The sequence below is a fragment of the Nansenia antarctica genome (assembly GCF_963989245.1).
Source record: "Nansenia antarctica genome assembly, chromosome: 2".
Lineage (NCBI taxonomy): Eukaryota > Metazoa > Chordata > Actinopteri > Argentiniformes > Microstomatidae > Nansenia > Nansenia antarctica.
In genome coordinates this window covers 1,455,898-1,470,069 of record NC_137675.1, presented here as the reverse complement: position 1 = coordinate 1,470,069, position 14,172 = coordinate 1,455,898, and the positions used below count along the sequence as shown (strand labels likewise).

General features: G+C 48.9%; 1 protein-coding gene across 1 annotated transcript in view; it reads right to left on the bottom strand.

Moving 5' to 3' along the window:
- Positions 1 to 11,621, bottom strand: part of cul1a (cullin 1a) — a gene marked incomplete at its 5' end in the record, with an annotated part of 29,855 nt that extends 18,234 nt beyond the window's left edge. Inside the window, 8 exons of the mRNA XM_080523815.1 lie at positions 501 to 631; positions 1,337 to 1,499; positions 2,650 to 2,813; positions 3,024 to 3,114; positions 4,097 to 4,147; positions 5,999 to 6,166; positions 10,855 to 11,035; positions 11,488 to 11,621. Of these exons, the coding sequence (XP_080379941.1) occupies positions 501 to 631; positions 1,337 to 1,499; positions 2,650 to 2,813; positions 3,024 to 3,114; positions 4,097 to 4,147; positions 5,999 to 6,166; positions 10,855 to 11,035; positions 11,488 to 11,621 (1,083 nt within the window). The remainder of the gene's footprint in view (positions 1 to 500; positions 632 to 1,336; positions 1,500 to 2,649; positions 2,814 to 3,023; positions 3,115 to 4,096; positions 4,148 to 5,998; positions 6,167 to 10,854; positions 11,036 to 11,487) is intronic.
- Positions 11,622 to 14,172: the final 2,551 nt, after the last annotated feature.

Here is a 14,172-nt window from a genome sequence, read left to right as displayed (position 1 = left end):
TATATTTATATAGCGCTTTTCCGAGGCTCAAATACCCTGACAATATGGGGGAAACGGGAAAGTGCTGTGTCCCTTGTGGTATGAATAGATCCCAGTCTAAAAAAGGATTGAACTGTCATTCTACCGCTGTAGTACACTGGTACTCTGGTGCGGGGAATTTTTTATTTGGACCCGGAAATTGCTAAACGTCACGCGTGACGTCAGACTTAACAACCCAATAGCAGCCAGGCCCTGGGTGAACTTACGTTGAGGGCGGCCTCCCCACACTTCTCTATAGCAGCCCTGGGTGAACTTACGTTGAGGGCGGCCTCCCCACACTTCTCTATAGGAGCCCTGGGTGAACTTACGTTGAGGGCGGCCTCCCCACACTTCTCTATAGGAGCCCTGGGTGAACTTACGTTGAGGGCGGCCTCCCCACACTTCTCTATAGGAGCCCTGGGTGAACTTACGTTGAGGGCGGCATCCCCACACTTCTCTATAGGAGCCCTGGGTGAACTTACGTTGAGGGCGGCCTCCCCACACTTCTCTATAGCAGCCAGGCCCTGGGTGAAGATGTGAGTCTCCAGAAGCTTCTTCAGCTCCCCGAGGCCGTCCGTGATACGAGACACCAGGTTGTACATACGACCCAGGTCTAGAGGGAGGGAGGGGGGGAGGGAGGGAGAGAGGTAGAGAGAGAGAGAAAAAGAGAGAGAAAAAGAGTGGGAGGGAGAGAGAGGGGGGAGGGAAAGAGAGAAGGGACAGAGAGAGAGACAGAGACAGAGAGAGAGGGGGGAGGGAAAGAGAGAAGGGACAGAGAGAGAGAGACAGAGAGACAGAGAGAGAGACAGAGAGAGAGAGAGACAGAGAGAGAGACAGAGAGAGGGAGGGGGAGAGAGGGGGCATGGAAAGAGAGGGGAGAGGGCAAGGGGAAAGAGAGGAGAGAGAGAGAGAGAGAGAGACAGGTGGCATTAATTGGTGTCAGAAGCAAGCATGCACCAGAACAAGAGGAAGCATGGAGTGACTGCCCTGGTCAGGTGACTCCCCTGGTCAGGTGACTCCCCTGGTCAGGTGACTGCCCTGGTCAGGTGACTGCCCTGGTCAGGTGACTGCCCTGGTCAGGTGACTCCCCTGGTCAGGTGACTGCCCTGTCAGGTGACTGTCCTGTCAGGTGACTCCCCTGGTCAGGTCTCTCTCTTTCCCTCCCCCCTCTCTCTCCCTCCCCCCCTCATCCCTCTCTTCCTACCTCCTCTCTCATTCCTCTCTCCCTCACACTCTTTTTCTCTCTCTCTCTCTACCTACCGTATCTCTCTCTCTCCCTCCGTCCCCCCCACCCTGGTCAGGTGACTCCCCTCCTCACCTTCGTTCTTGTCAGCGTCCAGCAGGTTCTGGAACTCTGTGTGGAAGATGTCCAGGTGTTTCTCTATCAGCACCAGCTCACACTTCCTGGCCAGCTCGTCCTGCGTGCTCTCATGCAGGTACACCTGCACACGCCTCTGCTCCTCTAGCAGACGGGCCTCCGCCTGGGGCGCACACAGAGAGAGAGACACACAGAGAGACACACAGAGAGAGAGAGAGAGACACACAGAGAGACAGAGAGACACACAGAGAGAGAGGCAGAGAGACACACAGAGAGAGAGACAGAGAGAGACACACAGAGAGAGAGACACACAGAGAGACACACAGAGCTCTCAGAGAGAGAGAGACACATAGAGAGAGAGACACACAGAGAGAGACAGAGAGAGACACACAGAGAGAGAGAGACACAGAGAGAGAGAGAGAGACACACAGAGAGAGAGACAGAGAGAGAGACACAGAGAGACAGAGAGACACACAGAGAGAGAGACAGAGAGACACACAGAGAGAGAGAGACAGAGACACACAGAGAGAGAGACAGAGAGACACACAGAGAGAGAGACAGAGAGAGAGACACACAGAGAGACAGAGAGACACACAGAGAGAGAGACACACAGAGACACACAGAGACACACAGAGAGACACACAGAGAGAGAGACAGAGAGACACACAGAGAGAGAGAGACAGAGAGAGACACACACACACACACACAGAGAGAGAGAGAGAGAGAGAGAGAGAGAGAGAGGGAGAGAGAGAGACACACAGAGAGAGAGACACAGAGAGAGAGAGAGAGAGAGAGAAAGAGAGAAAGAGAGAGACACACACACACACACAGGAGGGAAGGAGGGAGGGTCAGGAACAGGTGTAGAACAAAAACAGGCGTATAACATTAATAACAGGCATAAAAGTATAATCATAATAGCAGATATATAACCATAATAACAGATGTATAACATTAACATTAGGTATATATAACAGGTATATATAACATGAATAACAGATATATAACAACAATAACAAGTGTACAACAATAATAATAACAGGTATATATAACAATAATAATAACAGGTATATAGCCATAATAAGTATATAACCTATCTTCTTTATATATTGCGTCACATAGTTCTGTTACAGCTGTATATAACAGGGGGGGGTGTGTGTGTGTGTGTGTGTGTGTGTGTGTGTGTGTGTCTCTCTCTCTGTGTGTGTGTGTGTGTGTGTGTGTGTGTGTGTGTGTGTGTGTGTGTGTGTGTGTGTGTCTCTCTCTCTCTCTCTGTGTGTGTGTGTGTGTGTGTGTGTGTGTGTGTGTGTGTGTACCTTCTTCATGTACTCAGTGACTGGGTTCTGCTGGAGGAACTCTGTGCTCTCGCGGGTGTAGAAGCGCTCCGTGTCGGCCAGGAACTGCGTCTCAAAGTACTCCTTGTACACAGACAGGGTCGGGCCCTTGGCAAACGCATCGTCCTCGTTCAGCCCCAGCTCAACTGGAACACACACCACACACAACAGTCAGGTTTAGAAGAAGGTAATAGAAGTAGGTTTTCCCTTCTATCAATGTCCACGGGCCTGAGCTGGATTACTCTTCCTGCTACGACTGGTGGATTGATGATTCACTTACTTAGTCAAATGTATCGATTGTAAGTCGCTTTGTAATAAGGCGTCTGCTAAATGGCAAATATGTAGATGTGACTCACCGTAGGACTGCACCACACCGCTGATTAGTCTGGTGTTGATGGTCTCTCCGTTCCTCTCCTTCTCTATCAGCTTCAATACAGCATTAGTGACCTGAGGAGGAGGGGGGGGAGGGGAGGGGAGGGAGGGAGAGAGACACACATCCACCTGGTCACTGAGGGTTTCATCCATACCAACCTAACTATGACGAGCTGCCACACAGCCACAGCTGCTGACTGGAGCTGAAACACCTCAAACACACTTCACTACCACCTTTATAAACCTGCTTTTAGTCTGAAACTGTTTGTATTGTTGATTTTACTGACTGTGACTTTAGTTTGACTTTCTATTCATCCATCTATTCTCTCCATGGAATGAAGCGTCTTTGACTGCTATGAAAAGCCCTATATCAAATAAATGCATTATTAGTGTGCTTGCTGTAGCAAGCAACACTATTGTTATTGCTCATAATATGTATTATTATATTATTATTTTAAATCATGTTTGAAATAAAGATTCATTCATTATTATAGCCGAATTTGGCTACTCCTCCCACAGTTTGGGCCCGAGGGAGACATGAGAGGTGTCAAAACGTGCGGCTCGTTCCCGGTCGTGTTGCTATTGCTTTGTGGAAGGTTCCGGAGAACGGTTTATCCAATAATCAAGTTTTTGTGGAGACTTCTGCCCCATAGGAATGAATGGATGGAATGTTCACAAACAGAGTGGCCAGAATGTGTGAGAATATTTTCAACATTTTCACACATTTTGTAAACTGCCGTTATGACTACAATTTTAAGTCCACATACACATATTTTACATCTAAACGTTCAGCTATTCACTCTGTCACTCAAAATCTAAATATCTAAGCCATAACATTAATAGTTTTTACATTAATAGTGTTTGTTTGATAGCTAGAGACATGCGGTCTTCACCGGGGGGTGAACCAAAGGCACCTGACCTGCCCCCTAATGGCTGTGAGGGGCAAGCACACTTCACAATGTCCTCAGAAATTGTACCTTTCTAGTTATTATTATTATTATTATTATTATTATTATTATGGAGATGTGGAGCCAGGCCACTAGGGGGCGGTACTTACTTGTTTATTCAGCGGTCTAAAGAGGCATTCCCTCCACGTCACCAGGGCAAGCTGCAACCAGAGGACACCATGAGTCACACACCTAGTACAGGCATCTTCCCTCCACCTCCTTCTTCTCCTCCTCCTCCTCCCCCTATTCCTGCCCTCCCCCCCCTTCCTCCCCCTCCTGACAGAGTAGATCTCGTAGATGCCCCCCCCCCTTCCTCAAAGAGTAGATCTCGTAGATGCCCCCCCCCCTTCCTCAGAGAGTAGATCTCGTAGATGCCCCCCCCCCTTCCTCAGAGAGTAGATCTCGTAGATGCCCCCCCCCCTCCCTCCTCCTCCTCTACTAGATCTCGTAGATGCCCCCCCCCCCCTCCTTACAGAGTAGATCTCGTAGATGCCCTCCCCCCCTCCCCCCCGCTCCTTACAGAGTAGATCTCGTAGATGCCCTCCCCCCCTCCCTCCTCCCCTCCCCTCCTCCCCCCCCTCCTTACAGAGTAGATCTCGTAGATAGAGGTTATCTTACAGAGTAGATCTCGTAGATAGAGGTTATCTTACAGAGTAGATCTCGTAGATAGAGGTTATCTTACAGAGTAGATCTCGTAGATAGAGGTTATCTTACAGAGTAGATATTGTAGATAGAGGTTATCTTACAGAGTAGATCTCGTTGATAGAGGTTATCTTACAGAGTAGATCTCGTAGATAGAGGTTATCTTACAGAGTAGATCTCGTAGATAGAGGTTATCTTACAGAGTAGATCTTGTAGATAGAGCAGGGTTTGACGCTTACCTTTTCCCCAGGTAGCACTGTGCTACCATTTCAAAAAATTTAGTAGCACACCAAGAATTTCAGTAGCACAATGAAAATTGCGCAATTTTCGTATGACGACAACAAATTATCATTATCATAACATATCAGAATTATCATAACCGGCTCTTGGCCGTAATAAAAATGGAGACTCACACAATGTAAAGGGGAAGTAAGAATATTCAACAGCTTTCTCAAGGGGCTTGTTCTGAGCTGATATGAAAGCTTCCCTGCATTTTACATGTTTGCGAGACAGACCATGTTTTTTCACTGTGTCGCGTTTCAGCTGTGCATCTCCTGACACAAACGCGGTCTTTCCAGCTAACTTCATGTGGGCGACACACCACTTGCAATACATCTTCCCTTCCTTCAGCAACAGCCACGGGAAAGATGTTTGCCACTCGGCACTGTACCTGTAGACCTTTGTCACTTTTGTCAGACCAGACTTCGCGTTGGCAGTGGCACCGCCATTATCACCGCGCGGATAATGACCTTCCCCCTCCCCTGACACACTTTCTGACCGGGCGCTCTCCTCCTCGCTTTCCCCGTCTCTGTCTTCTTCGTCCCTCTCGTCTCCAGCTGTAATGTTAACTCCACTACCCCCCTCTACCTCCTCTCTGTCTGGAACGGTGCTAACATTAGCCTTGCTAAAGTATGCCGTAATCGGATTCATTTTAACAGCGGTCTTTTTCTGACAGGATTTTCAAATGTAAATGCGCGCTTGTTGTGCTTGCGGGTCACGTGTCTGTTTTTTTTTCTTCTGTTTTAAAATTCATTAATTCATTGGTTCATTGCATGAAATGAAATGTTCATTTGCATGATTGCATTGGTTTAGATGCGCAGTGATCTTATTAACGAACATAAGATTGAATGACATTAGTTCAGCTTTTTTTTTTTTTTTTTTTTTTTTTGTCGCACTGGTGCGATTGAATGTATTTCCAAGTCGCACAGAAATATATTCACTCGCAAATGCGACCAAAACAGTCGCACTGTCGAACCCTGTAGAGGTGATCTTACAGAGTAGATCTCGTTGATAGAGGTTATCTTACAGAGTAGATCTCGTAGATAGAGGTTATCTTACAGAGTAGATCTCGTAGATAGAGGTTATCTTACAGAGTAGATCTCGTAGATGCCCTTGCGTCCTTCGTCACACTCCCGTCTGACCCAGTGGCGGTTCAGGTAGGCACAGATGCCGTTCAGCACCTTGCTGGAGAAGCGGTAGTCCTCCCACTGCTGGGTGTAGAACTTCAACACACTCTCATCCATCAGGTCCTCTCCATCCTGGAGGAGGGGGGGGGGGGGGAGAGGGGGGGGGGGGGGGGGGGGGAGGAGGAGAAGGAGGAGGATGGGGAGGAGGAGGAGGATGGGGAGGAGGAGGAGGGAGAGGAGGAGAAGGGGGAGGAGGAGGAGGAGAGAGAGGGAGGAGGAGAAGAGAGAGGGAGGAGAGTTAGTTGATCAGAGATGTGGAGGTGTGGTGGAGGTTCAGACAGAGCTGCTGTGTACAGCAGAGCATCAGACAGAAACACATAACATCATCATAACATAATATAACCATAACATAATCATAACATCATCATAACATCATCATAACATAACATAATAGAATCATAACATAACCATAACATAATCATAACATAACATAACCATATCATCACATAATCATAATTACGGTAAATAATTATACAGAGTAGAAGGGACAGGACTGGAGATATCATATATCATATACATCCACCCTCCCTATAGATATCATATACAGGGGTGCAAACTGGCGATGGTCCAAAAAAGGTGACACTTTTTTTTTGCCCATAGATGGTTAGCTCTAGCATTAACAGTGGTCTAACAATGATGCACGTGTAAGTAGCGATGGCCCTGACCTTAACACCCAAATAATTAATGTAAGCAACCTGTTCTCAAAATAATTATGCGGGTTCCTGCAGGTTTCAACAAGTTACATTTAACATATAAGACCACTTTTAATAGATTTTAAGACCTATTGAGCAAGTATTGGTATTAGAATCACATTCGTTGATTCTTTTCATTAGCAATGCTGGGTGATCTGTTCTGTTGCATATTGTAACGGTTTTGCTCGTTGACTTGGTTGTCCGGGGTGCCAGTCAGGGCGAGGCCTGACCATTTTAGTTAGTGTGGGGTTGTTTTAGTCAGTCTTTAGTCAAGTTAAACCTTTACAAGCGCTACATGCATCAAAACATGAACCCTTTTTTGTTATACACCTGTGAATAGGTTATTGTAATATTATAGCATTTTGCACAACAGACAAAAATTAGTACACAAAGGACATGTGTTGCAATTCAGGTGCACTGTATTGTCACGAATAAACAAAGAACTCTCAAAAAATCAACTCAAATATGCAACCAGCAGTAACTTGGGAGTGTCCAGTTCACAAACTCAAAAATGCTCAGTCCACTGATTCACAATCAATTCAACAGTTCATCAAATCCCCAAAAGTTCAGTTCAGCTCAATCACAGTCAATTCAACAGTTCATCAAATCCCCAAAAGTTCAGTTCAGCTCAATCACAGTCAATTGTATCCAAACAGTTTCACTCTTCACCCCGCTCCCACACAACGAACGCAAGACTTACAGTTTTTAACAGTCTGTCAGTCCGATAGGCTTAGTGGTGTCGGGTTACCCGCGCTGTTTAAGATGAGCAGCTACTGCTCTCTCCCCAGCTCCGGTGCAAGCGTATGACATTCCCAACGGCCTTGTATCCAACTGTATCCTTACGGGGCATTGTATCCAAAGGTATCATTACGTTGCATCCAGCTCTTCGTGGTCCGAGTAGGCTAAAACATTTACCGAGACGCAGACAGCGGACGCGACCTGCGGCACAAACACGAACGGACGGAATAATCCACTTCCTGGTTTGTTTGAATCATCCCGCCCTCAGCACTCGGTGAGAGACACCTTATCATTTCGCGTCGTCTGTAGAGAACGGGGATTGGATGATTTACGATTGGATACCGGCAGCGTGTGACGTGTGACAGCGTGTGAAAAAATCGTGGAAGTGACAGTCGGCGGCGGAGACATGGCAGAATTGCCACACTATAGAACAATGATAATGTAAGTTAGCCTACTCTATAAATTTCTTGATTTATTTCCATTGCTTCTCAACACATTACTAGATATAATAACATACATAACAGAATAAACTCACACACTTACTTGCACTCACTTACACTGCATAGCCTACATACTGAGATATGGCACACACACACACACAGGAGGTTCACACACACACACACACACACACACACACACACACTATATTTACTAAACCACACACACCGTTGCTACCACTGCAAGTTTGAAGAAATTCTAACTTCACATGCCTACAGTCGAATCGCCTCCTACGGCGATTATATCGTATCGTGGCCTCTTGTCTTATCATTTCACGTGGCAAAATATCTGGGTTTTGGGCGCAGCTTAACCAATGTCAAAAGAGCAATAAGTGTGCGATAAGTTTTGTTTTATATGTTGTCTCTCATCCGCACGCGTCGTATTCCCACGCAGTGGGTCTGGCGACAATAATACATTTTCCGGACTGACTTTTTAAATAAAAATAAAATCGATTCTACGCAAGTCTAAAGCACACAGAAGCCATTAAAAATGTTTTTTTTGAAAGTCTCGCCCTGTGTCTGATCCTGATGTTATAGAAGCAGCGTAGCAGCAGGGTAGAAGCGAGGTAAAGGGGGAAGCGAGACAGTCTCGGGCAGCGTTCGTAAATTCGCTCTGCGCACTGGGCTCAAAGTCATAAAGGGACCAAGTAATTTGATTGGACAAGAGGCATTCCATGACTGCTGATCAGATTTCCAGAGCGAATTTACGAACGCAGCCTAGGGCAAACCACTCACCGACTCGTTTTTTTCATAACACGAAACTTGAAGTTGTAAAGTACCCAGTCGATATAATAAACAACAGTTTAACGATCACTAAATATATATAATATTTATAATGATCATCTAATTATGTGTAGTTATGTGTTTCTAGCATGTCAGGTAAATTCGCTAGAACTAACCTCCATACCCTGGTTCAGAAGAAATCAGTCCTTCGTCACTTACATCGTCGTCCTCAATGAAACTTTTAGGTGGATTGGTTACCCTAGCCTAGATGGTCTTTGTGACATTTCACAATCACAAACATATATGTACAGAAACTCACTAAAGTATAAAACACCGCTAAAATACTGCTTCTCTTCAAATCACTCCATGACACTTTGAGGTCAGTACATTTGTTTTTTTGGTGAACTACCGTAATAACCCTAAATGGCTAGAGAGTGCAACTTCTGTGCTTTCAGAAACTGTTGGATTTTTTCCGATTGCACATATAATTCAAGAATTACGATAGTTTGAACGAACCCTGTAAAATCCTGTTGAGAAGTTATCGCAACATAGAAATAACTTCTGTTCTTTTATTGTATTACTTCTTATGTTTCTACTACCATTTTAAGACCTTTTAAAGACGTTTTATTTCAACTGCAGCAGAGTTTAGCAGACAGGAAGATGTTAGCTTGGGCATCATGTGACTTGGATGAGATGAGATGTAGACCCCCCCCCCAAATATTTTTTTTGCAGATCTGCATGATTCACGTAGGTCACCTATTTTGAGGTAAAAACGGCGAATTTCACCTAAAGGTGACAAGTTTGCACCACTCACTACATCCATCCTCCCTATAGATATCATAATATCATATCTACATCCACCACCCCTAGGCCATTCCAGTGTTTCCTCTACATGCATTTCATCGTGGCGGGCCGCCACGATGGAATTTCCTCCGCCACCATTCAGATTTCTCAACCAAAAAAAAAAAAAAAAAGATTTAGGCCGCTTTTCAGACCTTCACAGCGCTAGACACACCCACAAGCGCGAAGCGACGCGCTTGCAAAACTGTTTTGTGATTGGTCGAATACATCTAGGCTGCGTCTAGTCTACAAACTACGATCCTCCACTCCTATCACCGTGGACACAGCAAGGAGCGAATTCCCGGGTAGAAATATTTCCTCTCCCCGCTGTCAGCGGTAAGCGGTACTTTCCTCCAGCAGCGGTAAATGAGGCACCCTTTGCGGCTTAATAACTTTGGTTCTCCGGGGGTTACGGTAAAAATTCCAATGTGTCCGGAAAGAGGACAAGCCATGGAATCGAAAAGTTTTGTGGAGTCGATCCTCCACTCCTATCACCGTGGACACAGCAAGGAGCGAATTCCCGGGTAGAAATATTTCCTCTCCCCGCTGTCAGCGGTAAGCGGTACTTTCCTCCAGCAGCGGTAAATGAGGCACCCTTTGCGGCTTAATAACTTTGGTTCTCCGGGGGTTACGGTAAAAAATTCCAACGTGTCCGGAAAGAGTCGTGGGAGACGATTTTTTTATTGACAACGGAATTACATGCTGGAAAAACATGCAGACACAGACAATAAGAGACACACGGGAGAAGTACAGGAAAACATTTTATTTTTTTGGGCCATCCTCGAGTTTTGGCTGAAATTACGTCGTTGTTTTGAGCGCGCGTGCGCGTTTCATGCGCGTCCACGCGAAAAAATCGCGCGCGCGCTGCGCGCAGTGGTCAGCGCTACCCGCCACCATTGTAAAAATTCCTGGAGGAAACACTGCATTCCTATTCCCTCAACACTAACCCTGCTGATGGGGAATCAATAGGTAGCCTACATCCCTCCCTCCCTCCCTCCCTCCCTCCCTCCCTCCCTTCCGTTCATTTATTCATCCCTTCCTCCCTTCCTTCCTTCCTCCCTTCAATAGTAGATTCATTGGTTCATTGGTTCCGTGGTTCACCAGAGGGCCACAGGAGCAGGTCTGGGAGGGGCTGGTTACCCTGAGCAGGGTGGCGAGGTAAACCCCGTTCACACACACAAGCCTTTCCCACTAGATTCCATGGAATTTACCTGGTACGGTGGTATGTGTGAACACGACTTACAGGGGAATTCTGAGGTGAGGTGGTTACCTTGAGCAGGTTGGTGAGGTAGTTCTTCAGGAACTCCTTCAGTCGTTTGTAGAGCTCCAGCCCCACGAACTGGGCCCCCCCCGGGGTGGGGGTCTTCTTGGAGGGCTTGGAGGGGGGGGGGGGCCGGCCCCCCCGGGCCTGGTTGGACTGGTGGACGCTGGTACAGTAGTTATAAACATGTCTGGGGGAGGGGGGGGGGTTAAGGTTACAACAGGACGCATGGACTACAAACACGTCTGTCTCTCTCTCTCTCCCTCCCTCTCTCTCTCCCTCCCTTTCTCTCTCTCCCTCCCTCCCTCCCCCTCCCTCTCCCTCTCTCCCCTCTCTCTCCCTCTCTCTCCCTCTCTCTCTCCTCTCCCTCCCTCCCACCTACCTACCTACCCACACACACAGGAAATGCTGGTGCCCACCTGATATAAACCAACATGCATTCATCTTTTCACCATCGCTGCTATTTTCTTTTTTTGTGCAACCAGGCATCATGGCCATCTGTCATCTCCTACTACCCACTACACCCCCCCCCCCCCCCCCCCCCCCCCCCCCACACACACACACACACACTACACACTACACACTACACACACACACACACACACACACACACACACTACACACACACACACAGGAGGATACGTGTAGAGCTCCATGTAGCGGGCCTTGGCCATGCTCTGCCGGGTGTACACCTGCTGGATGCCAGAGCGCAGGTCGTCCCAGATCTGGTCCAGGCCGATCTGCTTCAGCCCGTGGGGGTTCTTGTTGGACGACATCGTCTCTCTGGGGAGGGGGGGGTCCGTCTGTCTCTCTGTGCTGGGGAGGGGGGGGGGGGGGGTCTCTCTCTGTCACCCAGGGGGCTGGGGGCCGGTTCAGATGTGTGTAGCGATGAAACCGTGAAAGGTTTTTAGTCCTCCATTTGGGGGGTTGGATGGGGGTGACCAGGTGGGTTTAGGGGTCTTCTCTTCAGGGCGGAGAGGAGGCGGTCTCTCGGACTGGGAGGGGGGTGACCAGGTGGGTTTAGGGGTCTCCTCTTCAGAGCGGAGAGGAGGTGGTCTCTCGGACAGACAGAAGACCCCTTTCAAGTGGCGACGGGGAGGGGACCCTGCGTTGAGACCTGTGAGACACACGGACACACACAGGAGCGACACACGGACACACACACACACACGACAGACACACGCACACACACACACACGACAGATATACACACACACGACAGACACACACACAACCGACACACACACACAGTTAGAAAAACCCAGTTAGAAAACTAACACAAATAGAAACATCCCCACAAAGCGTTGACTCAACAAGGGTTGAAAACAACACACACACACACACACACGACCGACACACACACACGACCGACACACACACACACACACACACACAACCCTGAACTCAGCGTTAGCACTGAGTTACGCCAAGTAGGGCACTATTGAGTTACGCCAAGTAGGGCTGGGACGACGCGTCGACGTAATCGACTACGTCAATACGTCGACTTGCGTAATGTGCGTCGGTGCGTAGCAAAAAAAAAATAACGTTTTTGCTAGCGAAATAGCTGATAGTATGTTGACTGCTCAAGGAGAATACATATTTGAAAGTACAGAATGCCTGAGAGCCTTATATTGCATTATATTTTGAATGGTCATCTGGTGCCTGAATATTGTGTTTTCCTTTACATAAATAATGACATTTCCACCATAAAATTGATGCAGAAAGGGGCTAGCCTAGCCTAGCTAAAGACAGCTGTTATGTGCATAGAAAGGTGTTATCCTAGCCTAGCTAAAGACAGCTGTTATGTGCATAGACAGGTATTAGCCTAGCTAAAGACAGCTGTTATGTGCCTAGCTAGCCGACAGCACCTTGTTTGAGATAAGTGTAGGTGTGTATGGAGACTGACTCAGGTACCTGACAGGTGTGTATCTATGGACTGCCCACTCCAGCCCCAGCCACAGCCCCAGTACAGTCCACCCCCAGTACAGTCCACCCCCAGTACAGTCCAGCCCCAGCCACAGCCCCAGTACAGTCCACCCCCAGTACAGTCCACCCACAGTACAGTCCACCCCCAGTACAGTCCACCCACAGTACAGTCCACCCCCAGTGCAGTCCACCCCCAGTGCAGTCCACCCCCAGTACAGTCCACCCCCAGTACAGTCCACCCACAATACAGTCCACCCCCAGTACAGTCCAGCCACAGTGCAGTCCACCCCCAGTACAGTCCAGCCCCAGTACAGTCCACCCCCAGTACAGTCCACCCCCAGTACAGTCCACCCACAATACAGTCCACCCCCAGTACAGTCCAGCCACAGTGCAGTCCACCCCCAGTACAGTCCACCCCCAGTACAGTCCACCCCCAGTGCAGTCCACCCCCAGTGCAGTCCACCCCCAGTACAGTCCACCCCCAGTACAGTCCACCCCCAGTACAGTCCAGCCACAGTACAGTCCACCCCCAGTACAGTCCACCCCCAGTACAGTCCACCCCCAGTGCAGTCCACCCCCAGTACAGTCCACCCCCAGTACAGTCCACCCCCAGTACAGTCCACCCACAATACAGTCCACCCCCAGTACAGTCCAGCCACAGTGCAGTCCACCCCCAGTACAGTCCAGCCCCAGTACAGTCCACCCCCAGTACAGTCCACCCCCAGTACAGTCCAGCCCCAGTACAGTCCACCCCCAGTACAGTCCAGCCCCAGCCACAGCCACAGTGCAGTCCACCCCCAGTACAGTCCACCCACAATACAGTCCACCCCCAGTACAGTCCACCCCCAGTACAGTCCACCCCCAGTACAGTCCACCCCCAGTGCAGTCCACCCCCAGTGCAGTCCACCCCCAGTACAGTCCACCCCCAGTACAGTCCACCCCCAGTACAGTCCACCCACAATACAGTCCACCCCCAGTACAGTCCAGCCACAATACAGTCCACCCCCAGTACAGTCCAGCCACAGTGCAGTCCACCCCCAGTACAGTCCAGCCCCAGTACAGTCCACCCCCAGTGCAGTCCACCCCCAGTACAGTCCACCCCCAGTGCAGTCCACCCCCAGTACAGTCCACCCACAATACAGTCCACCCCCAGTACAGTCCACCCCCAGTGCAGTCCACCCCCAGTACAGTCCACCCCCAGTACAGTCCACCCCCAGTACAGTCCAGCCACAGTGCAGTCCACCCCCAGTACAGTCCACCCCCAGTACAGTCCACCCACAATACAGTCCAGCCACAGTGCAGTCCACCCCCAGTACAGTCCAGCCACAGTACAGTCCACCCCCAGTACAGTCCACCCCCAGTACAGTCCACCCCCAGTACAGTCCACCCCCAGTACAGTCC